The sequence below is a fragment of the Passer domesticus genome, chromosome 1 (assembly GCF_036417665.1).
Source record: "Passer domesticus isolate bPasDom1 chromosome 1, bPasDom1.hap1, whole genome shotgun sequence".
NCBI lineage: Eukaryota > Metazoa > Chordata > Aves > Passeriformes > Passeridae > Passer > Passer domesticus.
In genome coordinates, this window is record NC_087474.1 from 16,758,686 (window position 1) to 16,784,257 (window position 25,572).

At 40.5% G+C, this 25,572-nt stretch overlaps 1 protein-coding gene across 20 annotated transcripts in view; it reads right to left on the bottom strand.

Moving 5' to 3' along the window:
• The window catches only part of KIAA1217 (KIAA1217 ortholog), a 355,102-nt gene that overhangs the window by 162,902 nt on the left and 166,628 nt on the right, over positions 1 to 25,572 (bottom strand). For 14 of the 20 annotated variants that reach the window (XM_064407697.1, XM_064407727.1, XM_064407743.1 and 11 more), the window contains one exon: positions 7,472 to 7,758. In XM_064407697.1, the coding sequence (XP_064263767.1) occupies positions 7,472 to 7,758 (287 nt within the window). Of the gene's footprint in view, positions 1 to 3,040; positions 4,054 to 7,471; positions 7,759 to 12,185; positions 12,298 to 12,780; positions 12,936 to 25,572 lie in introns of those variants that run through there. The other 6 variants (XM_064407842.1, XM_064407717.1, XM_064407712.1 and 3 more) reach the window with 3 other exon arrangements.

The following is a 25,572-nucleotide window of genomic DNA, read 5'->3' on the forward strand; positions in this document are numbered from 1 at the left end:
GAACCCATCCCCAAGCAGGACCCTGCTGGCTGTTTTGGTGCAGCTTTGGGCAGTCATCGACAGAGACAACCCAGAAAGAATGAGGGCTAAACCGAGTATGTGCAAAAACACACCCATAAATGCCTCAGGACATTTTGGGCCAGAAAAGCTTAAGTTTCTGAAACCTAAGGAATCTCAGGTGTCTGCAATAACTGGGAGATGTTTCCATGGGCAACACTTTTGAAGGCAGCTGCCTGAAATATGCTTTAAGGGATACCAAAGTCCTAGATTCTTTACTGGATTTAACAGCAGGTACTGGAACAAGATCACTGCAGGCATTTACATAGTCAACTGTATACAAAGCATTCTAAAAATACTTTTGCTTGTCATAAAATTAGATCATAAAAATATATGTACAAAATTCACATGAACAAAGGTAAGTACAAACAACTACCTGGGACTTCTGAGTTACAAACAATACACACTATTTGAAATGCAGAGGCGTTGCCACAGAAAAAAAGTTACTAATCCTGTTGGGGCAAAGTAACTGCACTGGTGTGTGGTTTGCATGGGGGAGGGAAGGGGAAAAAAAAGGAATTGCTTTATTAGTCTTTTTGCAGCTTTGTTTTGTTTGCTTTTTCAAAAAAAAACCAAAAAAACAGCTTTTCAAATTACTTTTAACTGATAGATATAAATGAAGAAACTTATATTTATCAAAGCAAGTATTAACAATCTAGTTAAACTTCATTTACTCCCAGAGATACCTTAGGGCTAGTAGTTTAATATGTACCTTAATAGGTTGCCTTACTTTTATAAACTAGAGGGTAAAATTGAAAGACTTTCCACTGAGACATTCTATTAGGAATATTCTTCTTCCTCAGCATTTTCATTTTGAGTGAATACAAAGTAAATCCACTTTACTTTGCTAATGAACCAACTCTTTGTTCATTTATCTATCAAGCTATTTATAAATATCTTGCAATCACAGCACTATCTGGGGGCTAAAGAGCATGTTTCAGTTCAAAACAAATGGACATGTCATCTCATGTCCTTCCATAAACAAAAGCTAAGGGCTTGGAATCCAGCAGAGATTTAACCTCGTAATCATGTTGCATATGTTCATTTTCATTGCTTTTCTTAGGTGCTTGTAACAGTGTAAAATACCAGCAGTTGACCTTAACTTAGAGCAGCCCTGAAAGCAATAAATTGTTGCACCAGCTGTAGGTGAGACAGGGGACACGTGTGGACACGGGGAGGGTCCCCTCCTCAGCGTGCTCTGCTGGGCTGCAGGACCTGCCCAGGGACAATGGGGAACTGCTCTCTCACTGGGGCAGGGAAGCAGTGCCCATGGGTGGAGAGGAGGCAGCAACTCACAGAAACCTCCTCAAACAACACAGAAACTTTACTTTTCCCCCTGCACAAAAATCTACAACCTATGCTGACACAACAGCACGTTCTGGCTGCGTGACACTGACTTCTCACATTCAAACAGGCATTTTTTGGTGACACGTTGTGTACAGCAGTATGTGAACCAAGTGGTAATTCAATGAAATTGATGCTCCCAACTAGAAAAATGTGCAGCATATCCAGATTAAAATCACATTCTTCACATTTTAAAACGGAATATAATTTTTCACTCTGTTTTTTAACTCACACACACCAAAGAAGTGTTCATGTAGTATTAACACTAGATCAGTTTCTCCCTACCTGATTCCATGGCATCAACCAGCAACAGTGTAATGAACACAAAATATGCTAGTCCATTTTACACATTGTTATTTGTACATAAGCAAGTACTAAATAACTAACACTCAGACTCTGGCAGAAAGGTTAAATTGAAATGAATTCTAAAAATTTCCCATTAATAACTCAATATATGGATGTAAAAGCAAAAGAGTTGTGACTTAAAAAGAAAAAAAAATCAGTTTTTGAAGTGATTTCTTCACTTGTAGTGCTTTCAATTCTTTCACTTTAAAAGTCACTACATTCCAAAAAATGTTTATTTAACCTTGCCTAATCAAGCAATGCAGAATATCAGAAAACCTTTACACCCTGTTTTTTCACCTGGAATGAAACAATGTGCTTACCATATTCCGCAACCCCCTCATTCCCTAAATCCTACTGAGGATCTACATGGAAGTGAAGTTCCTCTCCAGTTTACATCTCTCAGCAGCCTTAGGCACAACATGACTATTTTTTTCTTCTCACCTTTTTAAGCTCGGGTGTTGTTCCCACCCTTTCCCACCCAGACCGACCCGTTCCCATTCCACACGGAGCCATCTGAACCAAGGGGACTCCGTAGCCCCAACGCTGCTTCCCGTTACCCCGTCCCACCGTGCCAGCCATCCCTTACCTGCTGGTGTTTACTTGATCTGCCCTGCCTGATGCGAGCATGAAAGTGGTTGCAGCTTAGAACACAGGGTGTTTACTGTCCCTCCAGAGGGACTGAAACTATCCCCTTTTGTTTATACCTCAAATCCCAAAGTCCCCATAGCCTTTCTGTTGCTCGACTTTCACCTCCAAATATGTTTACCCTCTACTAACATGTTTTTACCCAAGGAAAAAAAAATCTATTAAGAAGTGCTCAAATGTTACCTATGATATCAAAATATACACTCAAAGTCAGTTTAACCAACTGATACTGTGATTCATGTAAAAAACAAAAAGTTTTAGTATTGTAACAGATATCAAATCCTGGAATAAATGCTGTTATAATTTTAGGGTTCTACTTTAACAGTTAAAGGAGAGACATCTGGCAATAATCTACAAATAAATACAGTGTCTCCATTCTTAGTTTCTCCTCCAAGACACTACCTAGGAAATTTTTGCAGCATGATTCATATAATCAACATGATACATTACAATGCCTTTCAAATAATTCCGAATTCTTAGTTCATTCAATAAAGAACTCATTTTTGAAAGAGAAAAGGGAACATGCCCTGCCAGAAAACTTGCTTTATTGACTCGGCCCTGCTGCCAGCAGGAACATGGTGAAACAAACTCCAGGATTTCAAAAGCATTTTTTCACAGCGAGTGCAGAAACAGAAAGAGGCTTATTTACCGAAATGTGAGATCCCACAGGTGAGGCCAGAGACGGTCTGAAATCCTCTTCTTTTAGTTCCAAAAGTTTTAATTTATGATGAAATCTGTAATAATCCTTTCAAGCTTCCAGGTAGAACGCACGCCATATCTCAGCCGTGTTTTCTTTCACCCTTTTGCAGAGTAACTTTGTTATTTGCATAAAGCTTAGTCCTGGCCTATGGGACTTTTTGAACATCTACATGTTAGATTAGCTGTCTTGACATGCTCTATCAAGCATGACATCATGGATCTCCATGGTAACCTTAGCCACACCTGCCCAGATGCCAGAGTTACCTGTCATGTTCAGATCTAAATGAGCATAACAAAAAACCCTAAACCACCATTTCCTAGGCAATCAGGCCTGCAAAGGCACTGGAAGGATTTGAGTTTTCTTTTTAATTGATTGAAATCTAATTTCATTTGCCAAGAAAATTTCTTCTTCATGGAGCACTGCCTGAAGCACTAGATCTGCTCCTGACCCTTCCACACCTCCCAGCCTATTTCCTAGTCAAACAAAAACTGAAAAAAGCTGTGGCAAACTTCTTCCAGCTCACTTTCTTACCGCAGGCTCGCGAGCTCCTGCTCAGAAAAACTTGTACGCATTCATATTTGTTCTCTGCCCCTCAGAAAGGTTTTTTTAGAGGTGACTTGTAAAACAGGTTCACAGCAGGGATTACCCCCTCCCATTGCCAGGTTAGCATTTTAACCTCTTAATTGCTAGCTCCTTTTCATGTTTGCAGCTACAGACCTAGCTTTTACACTTGTTCCTGCTTTTCTTTTCTGCTGACCGGAGTCAACCTCACGTAAGCAGGTGACCATGTCCTTCCATGAGCTCCACAGCAGATGATTCACACTGTCTGAAACTGAAGACATCCCAGACTGTTTTTTTTCTTGCTTTCTTTTCTTTCCTAACTTCCGTGGGGATTACATTAGCACCTTCTTCTCATTACCACAGGTGAGACAGCCTTGGCAGAGGTAATGTATTTAAAGCTCCTGCAGAAACTTGCATTACCTAAAAAAAATTAAAAATTCTTCCTCGGCTTTACAGGCTTCCAGGTGGAGGGAGCTCTGGTGCCCAGCTGTGGACTTATCTTAAAAGGGGGAAAAGCTGCAATGTGAGGGTGAGCTGCTGAGCTGTGGGTCACAGAGATGTGGCCACTGGGCACTGCATTCTCCTGTGCTGGGGTGCACAAGGCATGTCTGCATCCCCCCAGGGCTGCTGCAAAGTCGTGCTCCAGTTTACCACAGACCAGCTTAGCTGCAGGCTGTTTGCCTTGCTGCAATATCCCAAGCCCCTTGTGCAAATAAAGATGGCCCCTGCCTCTGTGAGCTTTCCTTTCCAGAACAGGCTATCACAAACAAGGCAACAAACCTTCGGAGGAGAAATGGTCTGTGTGCACAGCTGGGAGGTTTCAGGTCATCACATTAGCTAACCATCAGTAATCCCTGCTGGCATTTTACCTGGCCATGATTGTACTTCTGATTTGTGGCAGATTATCAGGAACAGAATTGGGTCCTCAGGAGGCACATCCAGGGAGGTGTTTATCTGAATAAATGAAGCCTGGAGGAAACCATTAGCACATAGTGGAAGATGCAGACAACATTCAGCTGCCCTTGCTGGTGGAAGTAGGATGTGACAGCATATATAATATTTTTTTCCTGATGTTTATTTCCTGCAAACAAGGAGTCAGTTTGCCATACTCAGATAATGATGGCTAAAATGGGCAAGAGAAGCATCATGTCCACAAAAAGAAATCAGACAATTACCAATCTTGATTTTCTATTGGTTGTGGACAGGGTTTAGAGCAACCTGGAGGAGAAATTATATATATATATGTATATGTATATATACACACACACACCAGGGACTACTTGCTGACTGTAAATACTGGGGTATTTTATGTTTCAGCTGTACCATTTGACAGAGAGATTAGAAAACAGTGTTGCATTAACTACTATCCTTGATAGGTGTCCTACAGTGGGGAAATTCCCACCATGGACACTGTTGCCGCTTTCCACATATTGGAGCAGCTGAAGAAGTAAGAAGGGAGAAAAGGAACCTGGAAAGGAACCTGAAAAATAAATTCTGACATTTTAATTGGAAATAAGACACTTCAAAACATGTCTTCCCATACATCTTACAAATTTTGTTTGTGATACATGTATATGTTATATATGCATAGCTACTACATGTGCATGTAGTTTGTCTTCTATACCACTGCTACACACTCATATATATAAGGGTGGAAAAAAGGAAGCATGGATGCTAAACATACAAATACACCCTTCAAGGCAAAATTATACTGTAGCCTTATTCACGGAGTGGCTAAGAAATCACACATTATACGTACACATGCAGGCACACACACACAGCTGTGTGTATATATATATATTTATACACACATACCTATGTGTATCCATATACACATTCTTACATATAAACACACACACCAAATACTGATACGTGGGTGCACACACAGAGACACAATTGGTAAGAAAATCCCCCTCTGAACTAATGCTATGACCATCATAGTCTCACTGCATCTGATGAGCCAGACAGTTGATACATCACATGCCAACTAAGCAACTTTCTTACAATCAACTTGTATTATTTATTTCTGCATGTTTTCATGTGGTTTTAGTTCAGTTGATACTTTTTAAAGTAAGGCTGAATGGCTGGAGTCTTCAGTATTTCCCACTTCCAAGAAATACATTTTGATGCTCTAATAGTAGTTTTAAAGTTATTTTGTTTTAAAATCGTAAAAAAACTCATTACACACAACACATATAATACATATGTCTGATCACCAAAAAATAGAAGCAGGAGAATGAATTTTACCCTCAATAAATTAGCAAGGAAGACACATTTTAAACAAATATCAAGAGCAGTTACTGCATTCCTTCTGTAATTTACTGCCTTCAGAAAAGGCTCAAATTACAAAATGTGTAGGGTGTAATGCTGTAGGCTGTTCAAACTAGGTTTGCAGTGTCTGCAACACTGGAACTAAATATTTACATGACTCCAAAAGATCTAATCTCTGGATTTCGCCCCCCTCCCACCCCCTTTATTTAATTTGTATGCTATCTTTATCCACCACCCAGCACATTCCACACAGTCACTAAAGTTCATGGAAGAGATAAGTGGGGAGGAAAAAAAGTCAAGACTTTAAAAAGAAAGGAGTACAACTGTTTAAAAATAAGGAATAGATCATCCTCATTAGAGCTGAAGTCTTGCAGCAATTTTAGCTGGATACAGATGGATTCTAACAGTGATAGCACCTGGGATCTCTAGAGACCCTGTAAAAGAGAAGTTCTAGGGGTGAGTTAACAAATTACAATCTTTCCAAACCTGTAACAGTCTGATCTTCAAAGCCTCGCAAGTATGCAAAGCTTCAAAGAAGCTTGGAATTCACTGAGAGCTTCCATAACAGAGTACAATATTTTTCCAACTTATTTTTATTCCTTATTTACACTTAATTTGCTGTTAGTGCTGAAACACCTATAAGCCACTAAGAGAAATAAGCTTCTACAAAAAGGCTTGCTGTCAATCATTTGTTAAACCAAGAATAACGAGCACAAGATTCTTTAGACCAAACTCCAAATTCTGACGCTTGATTGAAAAAAAAATTAATTATTGAATAGATTATAGATTGCGCGAAGAGATTAAACTCTGTTATTGCACCCAAAAGCAGAGCCCAGAGTTACGAAGAGATCCTTGCACGGCAGTCTCTGAATTCAGAAGGTCGGCGTGCCGCAGCCTCCACCTGCTCTGAGAGATACATCAGCGTGTCACCTCTCCTCTGACCCTGCAATCCCCTGCTCGCTGCTGGGAAGCAGCTGCAGGCAGAGGCACACCACCCTCAGGTATGCTGCTGACAGACCGATGTGGGTGTCAAAGCTCCCTGGAGGAGGCAGACAGTTATGGGTAAGTCTGTTCTGTTTGCATTACAAAACTCAGAAATAGAAAAGAAACCAAATGAAAGGGTAACAGAGCCAGCTAAAGCATACAGACACACTCTGCAGGTATTTTCTTTTCTCCCAGGCAGTGGTGCCAATATTCAAAGTGTAACAGAAGTCAGCAGCTGTTCCATATTTTCCTTTCAGCTGTGAAAAGTAGATTGAGACTCATATACTAAGATCAAGAGTCTCACCTTCATTCCTTTCTCTGTGTATGCTCTAAAAAAAATGAAAAGCTCTTCAGAAATGTCAATTTCAACAAACAATTCCAAGGTAATACTGAACAGATTTATTTTGTTTCTTTGAATTTCAAGGCAACATCTGAATCGCAGGCCACATCCAAAAATTTTTTCATACTCTGTTACATTCTCACCTTTTGTAATGAGGTAACACTCAGTTTTGTAGGAGTTATAAGGACTGCTAAACACACATGATACAAATTTGACTTCCTTACCTGATCTCTTAGTCTCTCCTGGTGTCCCATTATTGCTGTGGCATGGTGGGGATATTTCTGTTTCAGATGCTCAAGAAAAGCCTCTCTCTTCCTGTCCATTTCTGAGGTTTGCATTCCCAGTATTTCTTTGGAACTGCGAGGGCCACCTACTGTATGTCTTCGAGGGATGTTGCGGGTGGGCTTTGAGCTGGACGAAGTGTGACTGCTCGGGCTCGAAAGCAGCTCTTTAGATCGGAGACATTCTGCATCGTCCAGTGATGTTACATGCAAACTGGGTTTTGCCTGGTCTGCAAAGAAACAAAAACCAAAACCAAACATCGTTTATATTATTAAAAACTTCATATCAACATTCACATTAGTAGCAAAATGGGTAAAAAGATTGATATGAAAGCTAGGTACTTTAAAAAGTCTGGTAGTGTGCAATGGCATGTTCTGCATCATTAGGCATACACATATCATGGTAAGTGGCCCAGAAATAATCCCTTATATAAGCTATGCACACACTTATCTACTTTTATCACACAATTGCAGTATTGCCTCACGGAAAAGTGGGTATCATTAAAGTGGATGTTCCTTTTATATCAACTTCACCTATGTGACTTGAAAAGAAGATCTGACAGGGCCCTTATTCCCTGACCTTTAAGATCTACGGGATGCTTTCTACAAGAAGAAACAGATTTCTTCAATAGGGTCCAATACACTTATTGGCCCCATAACTTGTATACTTAAAGATACAAACTGATAAAATTATTTTGACAGAGCAGGTTTGTAATCCTTAATCTTTTTTTTCAGTGTCTTTTCAACATGTTCTGAAACACCTAGGAAATAATAAGAGGGTTTGGGAGTCTCTTTTTCCTGATTTTTGCTGTGGTCTGGTTTTAAATTTCATGGATCTCCCTCAGATTTTATATGTCTCAGGACAGCAGGCTGGAAAATTCTACATCATTTTTCCATAAACCATTTCTTAAGAAATAGAATAAAAGCAAGTTCTGTGTGATCTAAAAAAGGAAAAGAAAAACCCTCAGATAAATTTTACTACTTTAAAATCTACTTTAAGACCAAAGACCACGACGACGTTTGTAAAGAGATAGGCAGACACTGTGGGTATGTAAGTGCTGGCTTATCTTCAGGTAACTCTGTAACATGAACCCTCTGGTGCTCAAAAAATTGCAGACTGGAGCCTTGTTACCTAATACCTTTGAAAAAATCCCTCACTCCTTTGTCAGCAAAGGAAAAAAAAAAACCCAAAAACTAACAAAAATTTGAAGTACTGAAAAGGCCTCTCCAAGTCTTATGTGGCCTTCCTCATCTTTACCAGACAGACTCAAACTCAGACATCCCTGAGTGTTAACCCTTCCCAGCATCTCCCTAGGAGCAGGGAGCTCCTTCTTCTACCTGTTTTGAACAAATCTTTATTTCTCTCTGTCTGACACTTGTTGCCTCAGAGCCCCTTATCCTCTCCCACCGACGTTTCACCCATGTGCTGCCTTTATACAGCATCACTGTTTGGAAACAGGCACCTACTCGCTTTTTTTTATGGTTCAGTCACTCATTCTGACACTGTGTGTTGTAGGCACACCACTTGCCTCACGATTTTATGCTGAAGATTTCTCAGCTTTCTGGTGTGCATTGTCAATTGCCTGCCACGTGCCATGGAACCTCAAGCCCCAGTAATAAAGCAAATCCTCCAACACTGGAGCTGCTGCTGGATATCCCACCAATTCACATGGGGAATCAATTTCCTTGGGTTCCATAACAGAACTTGGCCCTGGACAGTCCTCAAAGACTTTGCACATTTTGTAAACTCCCTAAACTGCTCAAGGGCTCCAAGCTTCTCCACAATGCCCTCTTGTTTGCATTCATGAAAACCTGTCCTGAAAGCAGATGCAGGCACAGGGGCCCAGGCTGCAGCTGACACCATGGTTTGATGAGCACAGAGCTGGACACAATTTTGTGAGCAGGTATCGTTCACAGGGAAGTCTTACTCTCACACAGATTCAAAGTGTCATCTGTGGTCTTCACAGCACCTTCTAAGACCTTCTTAGCATCACAATCCTGGTTAAACCTCCAGAGCAGCAGCCTCCCTTTCCTGTACAAACTTGCATGCACTCGACTTTTTCATGCACAACTCAATTAAGAAACATCCATCCTCTCTGCTTGTTGAAAAGTGATGAGCCACCAGGTACACTGAGCTTGTTTGAGAAAAATGGCAAACAGGAAAGTTTTGCTTGCATGAAGCCAGCATGGGTACTCCAGATACACTCAGTGAAAACAGTTTCTGAAAGCTGCACAGTCATTCCGATGGATTTTACATGGGAGGGAAACTAGGTGAGTTGGGGCTGGATGGAATTTACCGTCTTTAATTTGTTGTGCCAAGAGCCTAGAGTTTATATCCCTCAGGCTGCTGGAAAGGAACAGACATAAAAGAAGGGATTTTCTTGGAGCTGGAGGGAGTCAGCATGAGCACAGGTGACTGAGTGCAGCAATTTGGTATAAGCCCTCAAAGTACGGTCACAGCAGCAGTTTCAATCACTGAAGTTGGCAGGCACTTCCTCAAGAAGGCAGGTAAACCTGTGCTGACAAGCACAACCCAGAACTCATGAGTGTGTATTTTGGGTCCTAAATCTCTCTCATGCAAAGTCTTTCCCGACTCTGCACTTCCGTTATTTCAATAGCTTAAGAAAGAGCTAATTATTTGGCACATAAAGAGACTTATCAAGTAAAGTGTTTTACCACTGTTTGTTATTAGGTGAAAACTTGAAAAGGAATCAAAAATAACATACTTTTCTTACACTGTGTTAGAAAGATCAACAAATTATCTTATTTTTTGTTCATATATTTGGAAAATACTGCCTAAATACCAGTGAAAAGAAAGGAATGCAAACTATGCAAACTAATTCCTCATCTTGCCAGAAAGCTGACTTGGGCATCCAGCAAGATCCTGACCTGCATCATTACAGCACATAGCAGCAAATTACTTTCTTTGCAAACCAAAATCTATTGTGTTTCAGTATGGGTCGTTATTAACTGCTGAAAAAAAAAAGTTTTGGACCACTTTCTGGACAGGGATAAGTGACTTCATTGTCACTTGCCTAGGGCTCAGCACTGGGCTGTTGAAACTCCCCTGTGGATCTCACAAGTTCTACAGACACTGTGTTTGCCACAGTGCCATAGGGAGGAAAAACAGAGAGATTTTCTGATTTTGGAGTGCTCAATAACACCGTGGGTAAACCTTCCATATCTTCCAAGTGAAGATAAATAGGCCTAGCAAATCAATCTCCACAGATAACTGTGAGATGTGTGAAACATCATGTGATGGTTCCCAGATGAGTGCTAAGAGTAGGAAAAGGATAAATTATGCAAGTACCCTCCTTGGGAAAGGAGCAAAGAGAAGGCAATAGAAAACACAGAGGTGTGAGATAAGCTTGTCTCCCTCTCTCCCTCCCTCATTTTCAGAAGCTAAAAGTTAAAGGTCTTTCTGTTCAATAAAGCAGCAAGTCTGGAGGGCAACTAAATGCAAGAATTGCTGATTGACAGGAAGGAATTTGGTTATCCAAAGGCATGAGTAACTCTTACATTTGATTTGCTTCCCTGATCTGAAAACAAGTTTCAAGATTTCTTAACATCACCAACATCACCCATTACTCCAGTAAAGACCCAGGTCTGCAGTGTAGAAGGAGTATGTCTAGGATTAGCAGCAAGATTACCATGACAGATTAATGGCTGTGAGCTAGGAGAAAAAGAATAGAAAAATTAAAAAGTCCTTTGATATGTCCTGGTATGTAATTCTTCTAAGTCACACCCTCCATGAAGTCTACAAAGGTCAGGAAAGTCACTTTGCTTCATTACTTTAAATGCTATGAAGATTTTAATAGTCCTGTTTTGCAAGCCAGGTGACATGAGAAAAGAACATTTTCAGAATAATTTCAGAAAGGAACAAGCGTGGACCTGACTCATACTGATACTGTGAAACTGAGCCTTGAAGCAAACCCCGTTCAATACTAACATTTTAAAAAAGAATATGGATTTAACAGCATGAGTCAAACCAACCTCTGTTACATTTATGTTAGCAGTAAATGTGATATTATTTGGAATTGTTCTAATTTACTTCACTGTCTTTACAATTAGCTCTCTTTCCAATGTAAATTTTGGATAGGGGCCAAAACTACTACATTTGGTTATGAGCTTTCAGCACTCAACATTTTTGGGAACCATAGAATCAGTCTGGTCAGCCCTCTGTTTTCCTAGCTCCACATGTATCTGAGGCAGTTTCATACAACCCCTGCAGAAGAAATGTGTTACTGAAGGCGTTTTTTTTCCCTAGTCAGACACATTCTTGAAGTGAAAATTTCTGTCCCACTAAACATAAACACACACAAAGGTTATCGCAGTGCTCAGTAATTTTACTTAAAAATAATTCAAAAGACCATAAATCAATTATTGAACACCCAATTAAAAAAAAAAAAGAAAAAAAAAATGAAGAACATTTAGTTTCCTCCTAAATTGCTAATACACTAGTTGTTGACATTCCATATTCGTAAACTTGTGTGATTTTTTTTAAAACCACGTCAACTATTTGTTTCACAGAAGCACAGTAACACAACTTTTCCTGAAGAGTCTTTAAGGAATACAACATGCAGGAAATGGGAATGTTCACAGGTGCCCCACAAACACTATACCAGATATAGATTAGATTAGGTGTTTGTCAGGCTACCTGAATGTTATGCTCCACGTGGAATGGCCCATGTAGAATTCTCCAGGAAACAGTTTTCGTTCACATTTTAGGAAAGAGATAGCACAGCAGTGAATGTGTGAATGCACGGCGGCTAAGACAGTCCTGGCTTCGCTCCAAAACAAACCCCAGCGGTTTCACTCAAAGTAAACTAACCCTGTCACAATCTGCCGTGGATCTCCCTCTTTTAACAGACACCCCGAGGTAAAGATGAGCTCAAACCCACTTTTACGAAGGAATTGCTATTCCTCTGACATAGCTGAGGCTGGCAGAGCATTTAAAGGGAAGGGGACACGCTTTGCCCACCTCAGCCTCCGCACCGGCAGGATCCCGCATCCCTGACAGCCATGCAGCGTGGTCCCGGCTTCGCAGGGCACACAGAAATCTCTCCAAAGAGAAAGTTAAACTCACAAAGTTTCAGCGTTAGGGAAATGTGCACAGCAGAGCCATTAGTACAAGAAAAAAAAAAAAAATTATTTTTTTTCATGCATTCTGCCTCCAGTTATATAAAGCAGCAACGAGGGACATGCTTAAGCGTAACTCCATCTTTGCCTTACTTATATCGCCGCTTACTTACCCCTCGTCTGCCTGCTGTCTGCTGGGCAAGCCAGGCACAGCTCAAGTTTCTGGCTTTCATTTTCCTCCATTGTCCCTGCCTACGGCACAAGCTCCCCTCTCCAGCTCGGAGCCGCAGCGCCCGCAGCTCGGGAGGAAAAGGAAGCGCAGGCCGGAGCCCCGCAGCCCCCGCAGCCCCCCAGCCCCGGCGGACGCGGCCCCGCGGGGCTCCGGGCCCGGCCCCAACAGGTGACGGCTCCGCCGCCGCCCCTAGCCGGCCCGCCGTGTGAAAGGCAACATTTCCAACGCGATTACAGGCCTGAGCCTCCGCTGGAATCCGAGCCCGCAGCCTTTTAAATCTCTGTCATGGGACAAAAGCCTTTCCACACTTTTTTTTTTTTTTTCCCCCCTAAGCTCATAACCACCAAGCCCACAAACATTCCTGATAAATGCTCCTCTGTCTTTTTTAGCGTCTAGTTTAAAAGTAATTCATTATATAAACTCTTTGAGGTTTTGTTTTCAGTTGGATTCTTTCAAGCCGCTCAGAGAATGAATTGGGAAAAAAATCAAGATACAGGAATTCAACTTTAGCGAAGCCAATAAAAATGAATGGTAGCAATATGTAAGCAGGGACTTGGGTTAAGAGGGATTTCGAAGGCTCGGTAGCAAAACATTTAGAAACACGTAACTAATTCTCTTTTGGCAGATCAGAGGCCAGCAGCCTGCATGAAAATCAATAGATCTACCAGGCTGCAAGGCAAAAAAATAGTGTGGCTCAGAAGGATGAGATCAAATCCCACAGATTCCAGCAGATGCCACATGTGTTGATTTAGCAGAGAATATCAGACTGATTTAGTCTATCCAAATCACAACACTGAGTCAGAGATGGTGGAACAAACTTAGTGTTGAGTTACAGCATCAAGACCAGAAAGTTTATCCACAGACAACTTCTGAATTAGATTAAGAACAAAGCATAACTAAGATATTAATAGAAATAGGCACTTAAATTCATACTCCAACACCAGGTAGCAGTATCTTGCATGTCTTTTTAAACAGACCTAGTATAATATGGTCTTCCAAGTTTTCTTCAGCTCTGACTTCAATATAACATCAGCCAAATTGTTTGCAATGACCTCTCAACTACCCAGTCCAGACAAGCTAGGAAAATTCCCCTACATTTGCTTCTACATTTCGATCTGGCAGAAATGTCATCCTGTCTACTTAGATTATTGAACACAGAAATATTTTGTGTATATATAAATTCAGTACAGGAGCTCTAGGAGGATCATTCTCCTCGTGCTCCTATCCTCTCATTTCCAGTAAAAAAAAAAAAAAGGCTTTTGAGTAAATTACAATGAACAATTGATAAATGAACAAAACTATTGTTCATTAGATCAGACATACATATTCTCTAGCACTTCAGAATCATTTATTTTCCTTTTTAACAACTAATTCTATATGGTCTTGGAACCTGGCAAAAGTCCCAGAAATCTGGCATGAAAAACATAGAAAATATGAAAATACAATTTAAACATTAGCACTGCTATTTAAGGTCTGCAGTACAGTGCTCCCAGCAGAATACTCCTATAGTTGCCCTGCAATTAAAGAAAACAGTGTGATTTTATTTAGAATACTGTTTTCACTGGCCCTGGGCTCCTCCTGCTCATTCTGATTGTGGACTATTTTAGGAGGAGAAGTGATGGCCAGCCATCCCACTTATCTGATGTTTCTTTTGTGATATGAAGGAATGTGCCTTTAACACCAAGGTTTTCCGAAGTCTGGACAATTGCAATGAGCCTCTTGCAATTTACATTCACAGCCAGCTGGAAGCATGAGAGGTTTCTTGCAGGAAGAGTGAACACTGAACACCACCAGCTTCAAGAAATGTAAAGTAATTCAGAAACCTCTGATGGACAAAGAAAGCCAGTGCAGTTGCCTGGAGCAGCACCATGAAAGCCGTACCAAGACATTATCTGTACACAGGGCCCAGAAACTGAGAGTTCAGAAACTAAGGGCATTTAAAAAGCCCTTATCCTAAAATAACACAAAAGAAAGTACAAAACATACTAGCATTAAATGCCTTAAAGGAAGGAACTTTTCCAGGCTTGTACAATACCAAGGTTAGCTGTGGAGGTCAGTAGTGATTGTACCAAAAACCTTAATAAGAACAAAATCAGTGCACTCTAGCTCCTTAGAAGGCTTTCCCTCCATCTGTGGTGGGGAAAAATACCTAGAAAATTAGTCTAAGACTAAAACAATGATGACAACAACAACAGCAGCAACAACAACAACAATAATAATCATTAAATTTAACTATCTCCTTTTAGCCAGCACCTTTAGTTTCCATAGCCAAGAGCACAAGACAGAGTTGATCTCTTGACTTTCCCAGTCCCAGTGAGCAGCCAGGTGCCCCTCGGGACAGTGCCAAACTGGTGTGGAACTGCTGCTTTCATGGCCACAGCAAGATGCTCCCAGTGCTGGGACTGACAGTAAATGGTATTGATAGTGCTGCTAAGGGGCCTGAGCAAACCAGACACCCAAAATATAGAGATGGTCTAAGAGAGATTGGTTTTTTGGTGGTGGACCTGTCACTTGAAAACTGAGTGTTATCTTATGAGAACTTCTGCAGCTGCAGAAAGTAGTTTCTCAAACAGGATTAAAGAGTATTGGCAAAGGAAGAGACTAAACATGGCACACTTTGGTATCATCAAAATCAAACCAAACCGAAGAGCCTGCCCCTAAACCATAATATCATGCAGGAAACATAATCATCTCTGCTACTCCACAGGACAGGGAGCAGTTGAGACAACAAGGTCTCAAAGCATGTCTCATTTTAAAGGAAAATCGCTTGGTCTCAAGCTGGATTTAATTTGTGTATCTAACAATGCCATTTCTTAAGATGTTACTGGAGTCTGTTTAAAGAATTTGTGAAACTCCTATAGCAGCTGGAGACAGCCAGAACCATTATATTATTAGGCTCAAATAAAGAGCACCCCAGTACAGAAACTGGGATGAATCACTAAAAACAAGTTAAATAAACTTGATTAACCAGTTCACAGCACGCAATCAGCCTTTGTTTATCTGTGGGATCAACAATAACAGTGGTTCTTTTTAATTACTGTGCTCAGATCTGGGTCCATCAATATCAAAACAATGCACAGAGAATAATTGCCAACAGGTTATGATGTTTTAATTGTGTTTAAAATTAATGTCCCAGAGCAACTTCAACACTTCTGGATTTAGCATGTGCGTAAGAGGAACAATTAACAAATACTGGCTGCACTCAATTAGTCAAGTTTATAATATAAAACAATGACTCCGTGGCTCTAGCAATTACTCAGAACTAAAAATCTGGGAAGGTAATTATTAATAGTTAAATCATAAGAAGTGTTCCATAATTAAAGACTTGTCTCAAGGTCCATGTGAAATCCTGTAGCCACTGTGAAAAACGTCATGAATGCTCTCCATAGGAACCAGCCTGACAGTTTTTAACCTGTTGTCCAGAAAAAAAATATTAGACCTGGAGTGGTGAGGCAGAGAGGAATAATGAGCACTCACAATGCAGCACCTTTCCAAGCCTTTATATGGCCAGAGGTGGCTTGGGACTGCCCTGCAGGAGGGGAGCATCACGAGGATGCTCCAGCGTGACAGAAAATCTCCCCTCTGTACTCTGGGGAATCATGGGTGGCTATTCGCTACCAAGGAGTCAGATTTGAAATGGAGAAAGGAACTTAATCCAGAGAAAGAGCACTAACTGTGATGAAGTTCTGATTTCCTCCTTGGACAACACAGAGCAGCTTCAGGGGTGCAGCTCATTTGAGCACACCTCTGTTCTCATTCATGCTCAGCATCTTCACTGCCAGGCTGGGTGGTTGTCTCTCAATGCTTAAAATTAAAATAGACTCATTTCTGAAAGAAGAGGATTATGTCCAGATAGCATATTATCAAAAAAGATACAACAACAGCCACTAACTTGTTCAGGCAAAATGAAAAAAAATTCTGAGGGCTATCAATACAAATCCATGTAAATACATCTGGAGGCAAAGAGGCTTAATTTGTAAATTAATTATCTATTGATTAGGTATTGTACAAAGAATTCTAAATTATAAAAATATGGAGGGGGGTTTTATGATCATTTGGTCTCATCCACTTAGTAAGAGATGGCAATGAAGTGGGTCCTATTTTTAATGCAAGCATAGTGGCTTAAATATTCAGTGCTTAAATTAAAGGAAAACATCTGAACTTGATTTTAAAAAGTACAATGACAATCAAAAACAACTTCTGGGATTACTTGTCATGAAGTTACCTTCCCTGTTAAAAATCTGTGGAGAGTTTCAGTATTTATACACTGTACATTCCAGTTCAGTTAAGAAGTCTCATACTTGTGAGGAAAAATTAGCTCAAGGAGTGAAATAGCAACACTCAGCTGAAGCAAAGAAGTAAATTGAGTATGAGTTTTTCTGCTCATCTCCACAACAGAATTTCATTGTGTCTTGTCAGACCTACAGGTTTTACTCTTCAGGAATGTTCAGAGGCTTAAGAGTGGTGCCATGAGCTAGGCTTAATCACTAAAACAATTATACAAAAGAGTGACTAAGAAGTTGAACATTAAATATTCAGGCAGAAGATATATTCGTCCTTCCAATTCCATTCCACATACAGCTCTGTGAAGTGGCTGTAATCACCTGTCACTTGGCATTGCCAAGCTGTCAGACACTCATCTCCAAGTAACACATCAATCTTCATGCTCTCCAAAAGACATTTTATTCAAGTTCACAACTATCACACCTGGACTTAGATCATGTTAAATAGGTTATATTTTCTGTTTTCCAAGTTTATTTTTGTTTCCTTCCTCTTCCTCCAGTATTTCAAATAAATTAAAAGGCCTGAAAGCAGTAAACACTTTTGCATCCCCTAAATCAAATTGAGAAAAAGTACTGTGGTCATCATAAAGAAGTGCTAACATTCTAGTGAGAAGAAAAACAACAACAAAAAAAAGAGGTGGTTCTGTTCTTTCATCAATAGCTTTGTCTCCCTCTCTAATTTGGGACAATCCCAACAAAGCTAACAGTAGATACATTTTAACATTTTTTCCCTTTCCAACGCCCAGGGGAAGATGGAACAGAGCTAAATGAGCATAATTACAGGATCCATGTTTCTGACTCATGCAATGGAACACCTTTTTTCAGCTTTTGTACCCTCCTGCTGTCATCCCACCACACCAAACTACTATTGATATGACTACCCTGCCACCAGCACAGCCAGCTCGGAGCTGGAGACCCTGACATGGCTCAGCTCCTCTGCCACCTGCCAGCCTGGACAGCCCTTCCTTCACACACCACATTTTCACACAGGAAGGTAAGGAAAGAGATCAGCCTGCAAACCCCGAAACAGAAACTATGATCATGTTTTTGTAAGGTACCAAACAAATTACTCTGTGAAAGACAAAATATGCCTTACATTGCAGAAATTTTAATCACTACAGTTTAATGGAATAAAAAGCAACGTGTGGGTGGGAAAGAACAGTGTAGGGGATTGTTTCTGAAGGAGGTGGACAAAAGGGACAGGGGAAGGTTGCTTTAAAGTCCATCTGCTCTACAATCAAATTCTATTTCTCCCCAGTGTAAAGCATTTTGGTTTTGATAAGTTCACTTTGGACAAAGTGACTCAAAGACAGTTCTGGCTGAGTTTGGATTCAAATTGATACAACTTTTTAGCAGTGCCAGAAGAATAGACTTACTGCTTGAAACACTGATTATCACTGGACATCTGCAGGATCTGGTTGTCAATTTATGAGGCAACATGCTTTAGTGATCAAAAGTACCAGGAGCTGCTCTACACAAAGTACATTTATACTTTGAAATAATATGAGAGATCCTTAATTTCAGCTTTTACCATGTACATGATCAGATTGTTAGGTGACTGCTTGAATAAACAGGAATACAAAGTATACTTCAATTGAGACTGGGTTCAGAAATAAAGTAATAGTTCTAGTTATGCTGTGATTACCATAACCACCTACTTATCATCAGTATTTCTGATAAATAATCTACCACCAAAAACATTCAATAAAAATTGGAAAATAATGAGCAGAAATATAACACAATGGCACCAGTGTTGCCAGCCCACAGGATTCACATAATTCATTATGATGGTCTTTCTCAAAAAGTAACACTTTTGGGAACACTATTCATTCTATTCATCTCTGGACTGTACCCAATCATATATCTGACTTTTCTCAACAATGTCACTGGGAAGAACTAGATTTTTTTCTAAGAATCAGACTAAAATCAAGTGAGAGCTCAGGACCATTGTGACTTAATGAGTTGGACATTTAAAATAGTTTTTACTTCCTGTCCCCACAACAATGGCAATACTACACAAGAAATGAAAATCTGAATATCTGAAAAGAGATAAAGACAAGTAGAATAAATTCTTACAGCTTTGCTTCTATGCAGATCTGGTTTCTAACCCATCAGGATGGTCACAAGTTGTGGTATGTAAAGCTTTTATTTCTGCCCTTGTAGGGCACCAGCCTCTGAAGGCAGATGTAAGAGCAGATGTCTAATGTAGACCTTTCAACTTGTAAATGTATCAATAACCTCTGCAACAGTATGTACATCTCCCTCCTTCAAAGTGCCTCTCTGACCTCCCCAGACCATGCTCATGCTATTATTAAGACTGCTGATTAGTAAGAAAGCAATTGGAGTTGACAGCAGTGGCACTGCTGTTCTTTTCAGGCCTACCCTGTCTGTTCTGCTGGGATGCACACTTACTAATTCACTCTTCAGTATTTAGGGTTTCATAGCTTTAGGGCAACAGGGACCATTTGATTATCTTGTCTGATTTCCCATCAGAAATCAGACAAGATAATCAAATGCCATTAAATTTGATGTAGGATCCTCACAAAAGCCAAAAGCTTAAATGAGATGAAGAAGATATTACTGATCTCAGGACACCAGTGCTGCATCTGCACTAGCATTTGTTTAAAACCCCACCACACATGCAATGAGATCCACCCAGATGATCAGCATAAGAAAGTGAAGGACATCAAACTCCTGTCTGAGGGAGCTTAACCCTGAGCCAAGTTCTCTCCTCTGCCTTTAATTCCCCACATGAGATATCTACCTTAAGAAACCCCCAAACCATCCTAACCAAAGACATGATACACACATCCAGTCACTGTCTCCAGCACAGTCCATCTTTTATGCATGACAGAAAAACCTGAAAGGAAAAACACCTCAAAACATACCTGTCCTGATGTACATGGAAGGGAACAAATCCTACTGAGCACTGCACGTTATCTGCTGAAAGGTGCAAGCACGACAGTTTATAATCACTGCCTTTAGTGCAGAGCTGCCACTGCTGATGTTTGAGGGTGTTTCAGCAGGCAGGATGGAGCTGCTGACTCGGGCATACCACGTCCAGCAGCAGCAGGACTGCCACAATCCTCCACCCTGCAGCAACCACCCACTAAATACAGTCTTTCTTGCTCCTCAGATGGCTCAATGGCTTTGCAAATATACCTGTTCTCATTTCACACACTATGTTACAGTTAACTAACTCATGTTTAATTACCCTCAGTGCTAAGAAATTGCACCCTATTTCTTCATGGCAAAGTTGCCTTAGCTGCAGTTTCCAAGGATCAGTTTTATTCCCCTGTGTCAGCCAGACCCACCAGTGCTGTATGACACGTGCTAGGTAGGAAAACCATCTCATAGCCGCCTCCTCCTCACTCACTCACTCACTCACTCACTCACTCACTCACTCACTCACTCACATCAGCTGAGCTCCATAAAACTTGCATTATCTTTTTGCCTCAGTTTACTTTTTGGAAACCAAGTCTTTGCCTCTCTTCACTTTTCTTTCCAGTATCCTCATCATCTCTTTGCAGTACAGCTAGTGAGATTGTCACAGCCCATTCTTCTGAACTTAATATACTAACAGTAAGAAAAGGGTACATGACCTAAATTTACCTCTGAAAACACTGGTGCAGCTGGATGCTGCATGACTACAGAGAGCCCCCAGGGAAAGGAGACCTGAGGCTGGGGCACTCTGCCCAGCCAGGACGGGAGCCTGTGGCTGCAGCAACCTCCTCCCAAAAAGGGAAAGAATGTTTCAGATTTTGCAAGGGTAAAATGTCCATACACAGAGTGAGATGCAGTGTCCTGACTCACGTCATATCTTATTCCTCCTACAAGGGGAAGTCTGCTGCTCCTGTGCAAGAAGATAAAAAGGTAGGAAAAGTAACAAAGCCCTGTCTCATCAGGCCACAAGAAGCATACAGAACTGCCTGGGGTGAGGACAAGAATAAGCAACGTCAGCATAGGAAGGTGTCATATTGGGTTTAAGCTTTTTCAGCGGTAGAGTCTCTGTCTCTCTCATGAATAAATATATAACCCAAGACAATTTAATTCCAACTGTTCTGTATTTCTTACAAAAACTTTTCAAACCACAGGATGACTCACAGGTGAGCATTCCACTGACAACACAAAGTGACATTTTATTAGGTATGTCCCTTTACAAACTCAAGTCTGCACTGAGATATACAAATATGTCTCCTAACATAGCAGATGCCTTTTTCCTGCAGCACAGTGCAGGGTAGGGAACAGGCAGTAAGTAGTGACAATGACAGCTTTTCCTCTGTCCAGAAGAAAAGGCTATTAAATATTAATTGGCAACATAGACAGCTTTTAGTGCATATGTAAATTCTACAATACTCTGATTTCCAAGATTCATTTGCAAAATAAAACTCTATAATTTGTTCCATTTTATTTATTTTTTTTCAGACTATTATTTAATCTTTCATAATTAATAAAATAAGGTCCAGTAATAAATTCCCATTTTTTTCTCACCCCTCTTTTGCCTTTTTCTCTAGAACTGCCATTAAAAGATAATAGTTCAAGACTGCAGCTGGAATGATATTTAAATCCTTTCACCAGCTGGAGGATATTCTGGGCAAAGTGCTAGAAGGAAAGAAGCATCAAGATCTCTTTGAGACAAGATACAGTATTACTTACATGCCTCCATTTCAGTCTTACAAACCCCTCTCACAACAGAGAGTAACGCAGGAGTGCCCTTGGAAGAGGATGAAGAAGTAAATGAAGGATGAGTTTTCAGCCCATGAATAGTATTCGTGTAATGCTTTTAGTCTGCTCTTCTGCACTGTCTCCTAAAGTGCCTAAACTCAGCCAGAAAACACAAGCTGAACACCGCAGTTAGGGGTAAAATGCTGCAGGCAGTAATTATCAATCACTTTCTTTTCCCAACCATCAAAGAAGGTAATTTGTTTGTTTTCCCCACCCAGCAAGGAAAAGACTGGGTGGTCTTCTGACTTAAGTCTGAGAAATATTCCTCTCAAGGACGGGGCTACCCGTCTTGGGCAGCATGAGGTCCTTTTTCAACACGGTCTTACACTGTATTTGATTTTAGCCACAGACATTAAGACTGTGGCAATATTTTGCAAATCATCACTAAATACCTTTTCTTCATAGTGCCATGTAAATCTCGGGAGCATTTCCAAGAAACGAATAAAGGCTTGCTTGTGGAAAGGTAACATGTTTCCAGTTCCTCAGCTGTCTTCATCAGCATGGGACTGCCATGCCACAGAGATTTTTTATCGCATTAAAGACTAATTCCCCTCCATCTTGCAGTAGTTGTCACCAGTTGCAAGAACATAGCAGCTTTGTTCAATGTGTAAGTAACTGTGAATTCTGATGCTGTTTGATTGAGGGAGAGACATCCCAATTAAAGATTAACATAAAAATTCAGCACCTTGCAGGAAATTCAAACCATTACCCTATTTATTTAAAAACATCTCTTGGATTGCTACACATTTAGACTTCAAAAAATGATTTAAATTTTATGTTTCCCCATCCCCTTTAAACAGTGTATTTCTGATAATACCTATGCTGAAAGCCATGCCAGTTGAAGTTGAAGTTGTTTGCGTACTGAAAAACCGAAGTAATGGAATGTTCAATGTTGCAATTCAGCCTCCCTTTGCAGTGAAAGGAAGCTGGGAGAAAATGGGACAGGAACCGGGCTGAAAAGCTTTCTGAAAGCTGCAGCTGCAGCCAACAGCTGAAATTTAAAATCAGACATTATTTTCTCTCCTCATCTTGTGGGCTCTGCTACAGTTTCAATAAACCACAAATTTAGCCACAGAGGCACTATCGCTTGTAATTTTCTTTTGCTGATGGAGCTAAAATAAGAACCATTAACACTTCCCCAACTTCAGAAAGCAGCGTGTCACTCTCCAATAGGGCTCTTGACAGGTTCCATGTGGATGCGTTAGGCAAGTAGCAACCCCCAAATGCAGTACTGTGAAATTAGCAATTTAATATTGCAGAGAGAACCTGAAAAACAAGATCATATGGGTCAAGGAAAGCAGAAGCGAGAATTGCTGCCATTTCCCAACCCAGTGAGAGAACAGACCTGAGATAGCCAGCAGACATGGCTCCCTTGGATTTCCAGAGGGCATGTGGCAACATCCCTCCATAAAGAAACAAAGAGAGGAGATCTTCCCACTGATAAAAAACTGAATAAAGATAGGAAAAACCCAAACCCCTTTTTGTAGGTACAAAAGCCAAATTTCCCTGGAGATGCAGATTATCAGTCACACAGAGTGGACTCGTTCAGGCAGCTCTCTATATTAGTGAGCTGAAAAAGAGGGTTTAAGTGAGGCAGCAGAGCTTGCTGAGTACATTCTGATATTCAGGGAAGACTTCAAGGGCTGGTTAGAAGGAAGATACTTCAAGATTTACTGAATGGGTAGTAAATTGACAGATTACATCCCATGTAGACAAGTGTAAAGTGATGCACATTGACATTGAACAAACTATTGTTGCTCAAAAAGAGAGTTTGAGGTTATAACCATTTTTGAAAATTTCAGTGCTCATTAGTGATTAAAATACCAAATAGCTGTTAGAACATGCTAGGAAATTAATAGCAAATAAGACAGATAATACCATTATGCTACTGTACAAATCCACAGTCCACCAACATCTTGAATATTGCATGCAATTTTAATTTACTCCAGGTCAAAAAAGATACAATGGTTATGTTAAGAAAAAGGCAGCATGGATGATCAAAGTTACAGAAGAGTTTCTTTACAAGGAACATCTGAATTATGTAGGACTCTCCATTATGAAAACAGATGACTCAAACATCTGTTTGAGTCTATAAACATGAGTGACAGAAGTTGAATGGAAAAAGACTGGTCATTGTCTCTCTTAATACCAACTGTAGGGTCATCAAATAAAAGAAGTAAGCTAATGATTCAAAACTACATAGATGTGAATATTAATTTCACAGAGCATTATGGAAGTGCTGGTAAGCTAGGGAACTTCCTGCTGCAGAACATTGCAGTTACTGAGTCAAGAGGAGTTTAAAAAATAAAAAAACAAGTTAATGGGAAAAAAAAATCCATTGAGCGCTGTTAAGAAAAAGGACATAATCCTTAGTTTCCCTCAAGTAATCTTTTAATTGCATATTTCTGGGAGCTGGGAGGATATTCCAGGAGTATGACTACATACTTTCCTTGATCCCACATCCTTCTTTGGGTAACAATCACCAGACAAGGCAGGTCATTGGGCCGGTACAACTGCTCTTACACTTCATAAGGTACAAGAAGCCCTAATGCTGACAGCAACACTTCATAATATGTGCTAAACATAAAGAAATGGAAGCACATTACGACAGAAAAATAAGCAACCCAAGACCTAATCGAAACACTCTGCTCTGTGGTGAGAATCACATGGAAATCTCCTCCTGAAGGGAAGATATGAGAAAACAAACAGCATACAAAACATTAAGTTATGTCTCATCTGTTGTAGAAAACTGTCTACACAGGAAAGCTGGTGCAGTGGAAGCTACAGAATGAATTTGCAGTGCCTCAGCTGTTCCACAGAGGTGACAGACAATGCAGGGTAAATCTTACATGGCATCAGCACCCAAGGCTCTGCATGCCATCAAGTGTCAGAACACTGTTAAACCTTTTGAACAGGGGATCTGTGCGGCACTGGGGGGCTGAGATCCTCTTTTCTCCTGCACCAATTCCCTGCTACCGAGAAGCCGCTCTGGAGGACTGGAGGTGTCCTGAAGCACAGCGTGGCACCAAGCCTCCTGTGCTCTGCCCCATTTCTCTGGGTATGGGACCACAGGCAAGACTGTGCAGATCAGAACACAATACTCCACAAGGCAGCACTAGGATCTGGTAGGTCGTTGGTAATTTGCTTGTTTAGAAGCATGAAATCTGAATATCTGCACACAACCTTGCCATGAAGGTATCATATGCTTTTGTTCCTGTAGTTCCTTGGAGATTTGCTCTGATTATTTCCTATTTCAGAAACCACCTCTATGCTTTCTCTGTCCAAGGAAACAGGAGATTTATTATTTTTTCTTTTTTTTTTTAGTCAGGAGACATTTTTCAAGGGCAAAGAATAATACACCTTTTATTAAGCAGTGATGCACAGTAAGAAACTTTTTACTAGCAATTTCTCAAGGAATGTTATAACTGGCTGACTTGAAAGAGACCTATCCAAAATCTCATTCGATTTTCAAGTACTTTAGCAAGCAGTTCTTACAGAATTATCGAATACACAGGAAAGCAATGGCAGTTTCATACCTAAGATTATGTACTTGTGTGCTACCTGCAGAAACACATCAGAGTGGTGAGGAGCACTTGGAGCTACTGCTGTAACAGGGAGCTCCAGGGATTGTTGCAGCAGACTCTTTGTCTTTGTAAACATCTTATTTGCATGATTAACTACTGTTTCTCAAGTGATGCACATATGATATACAGTGATGTGTCTCA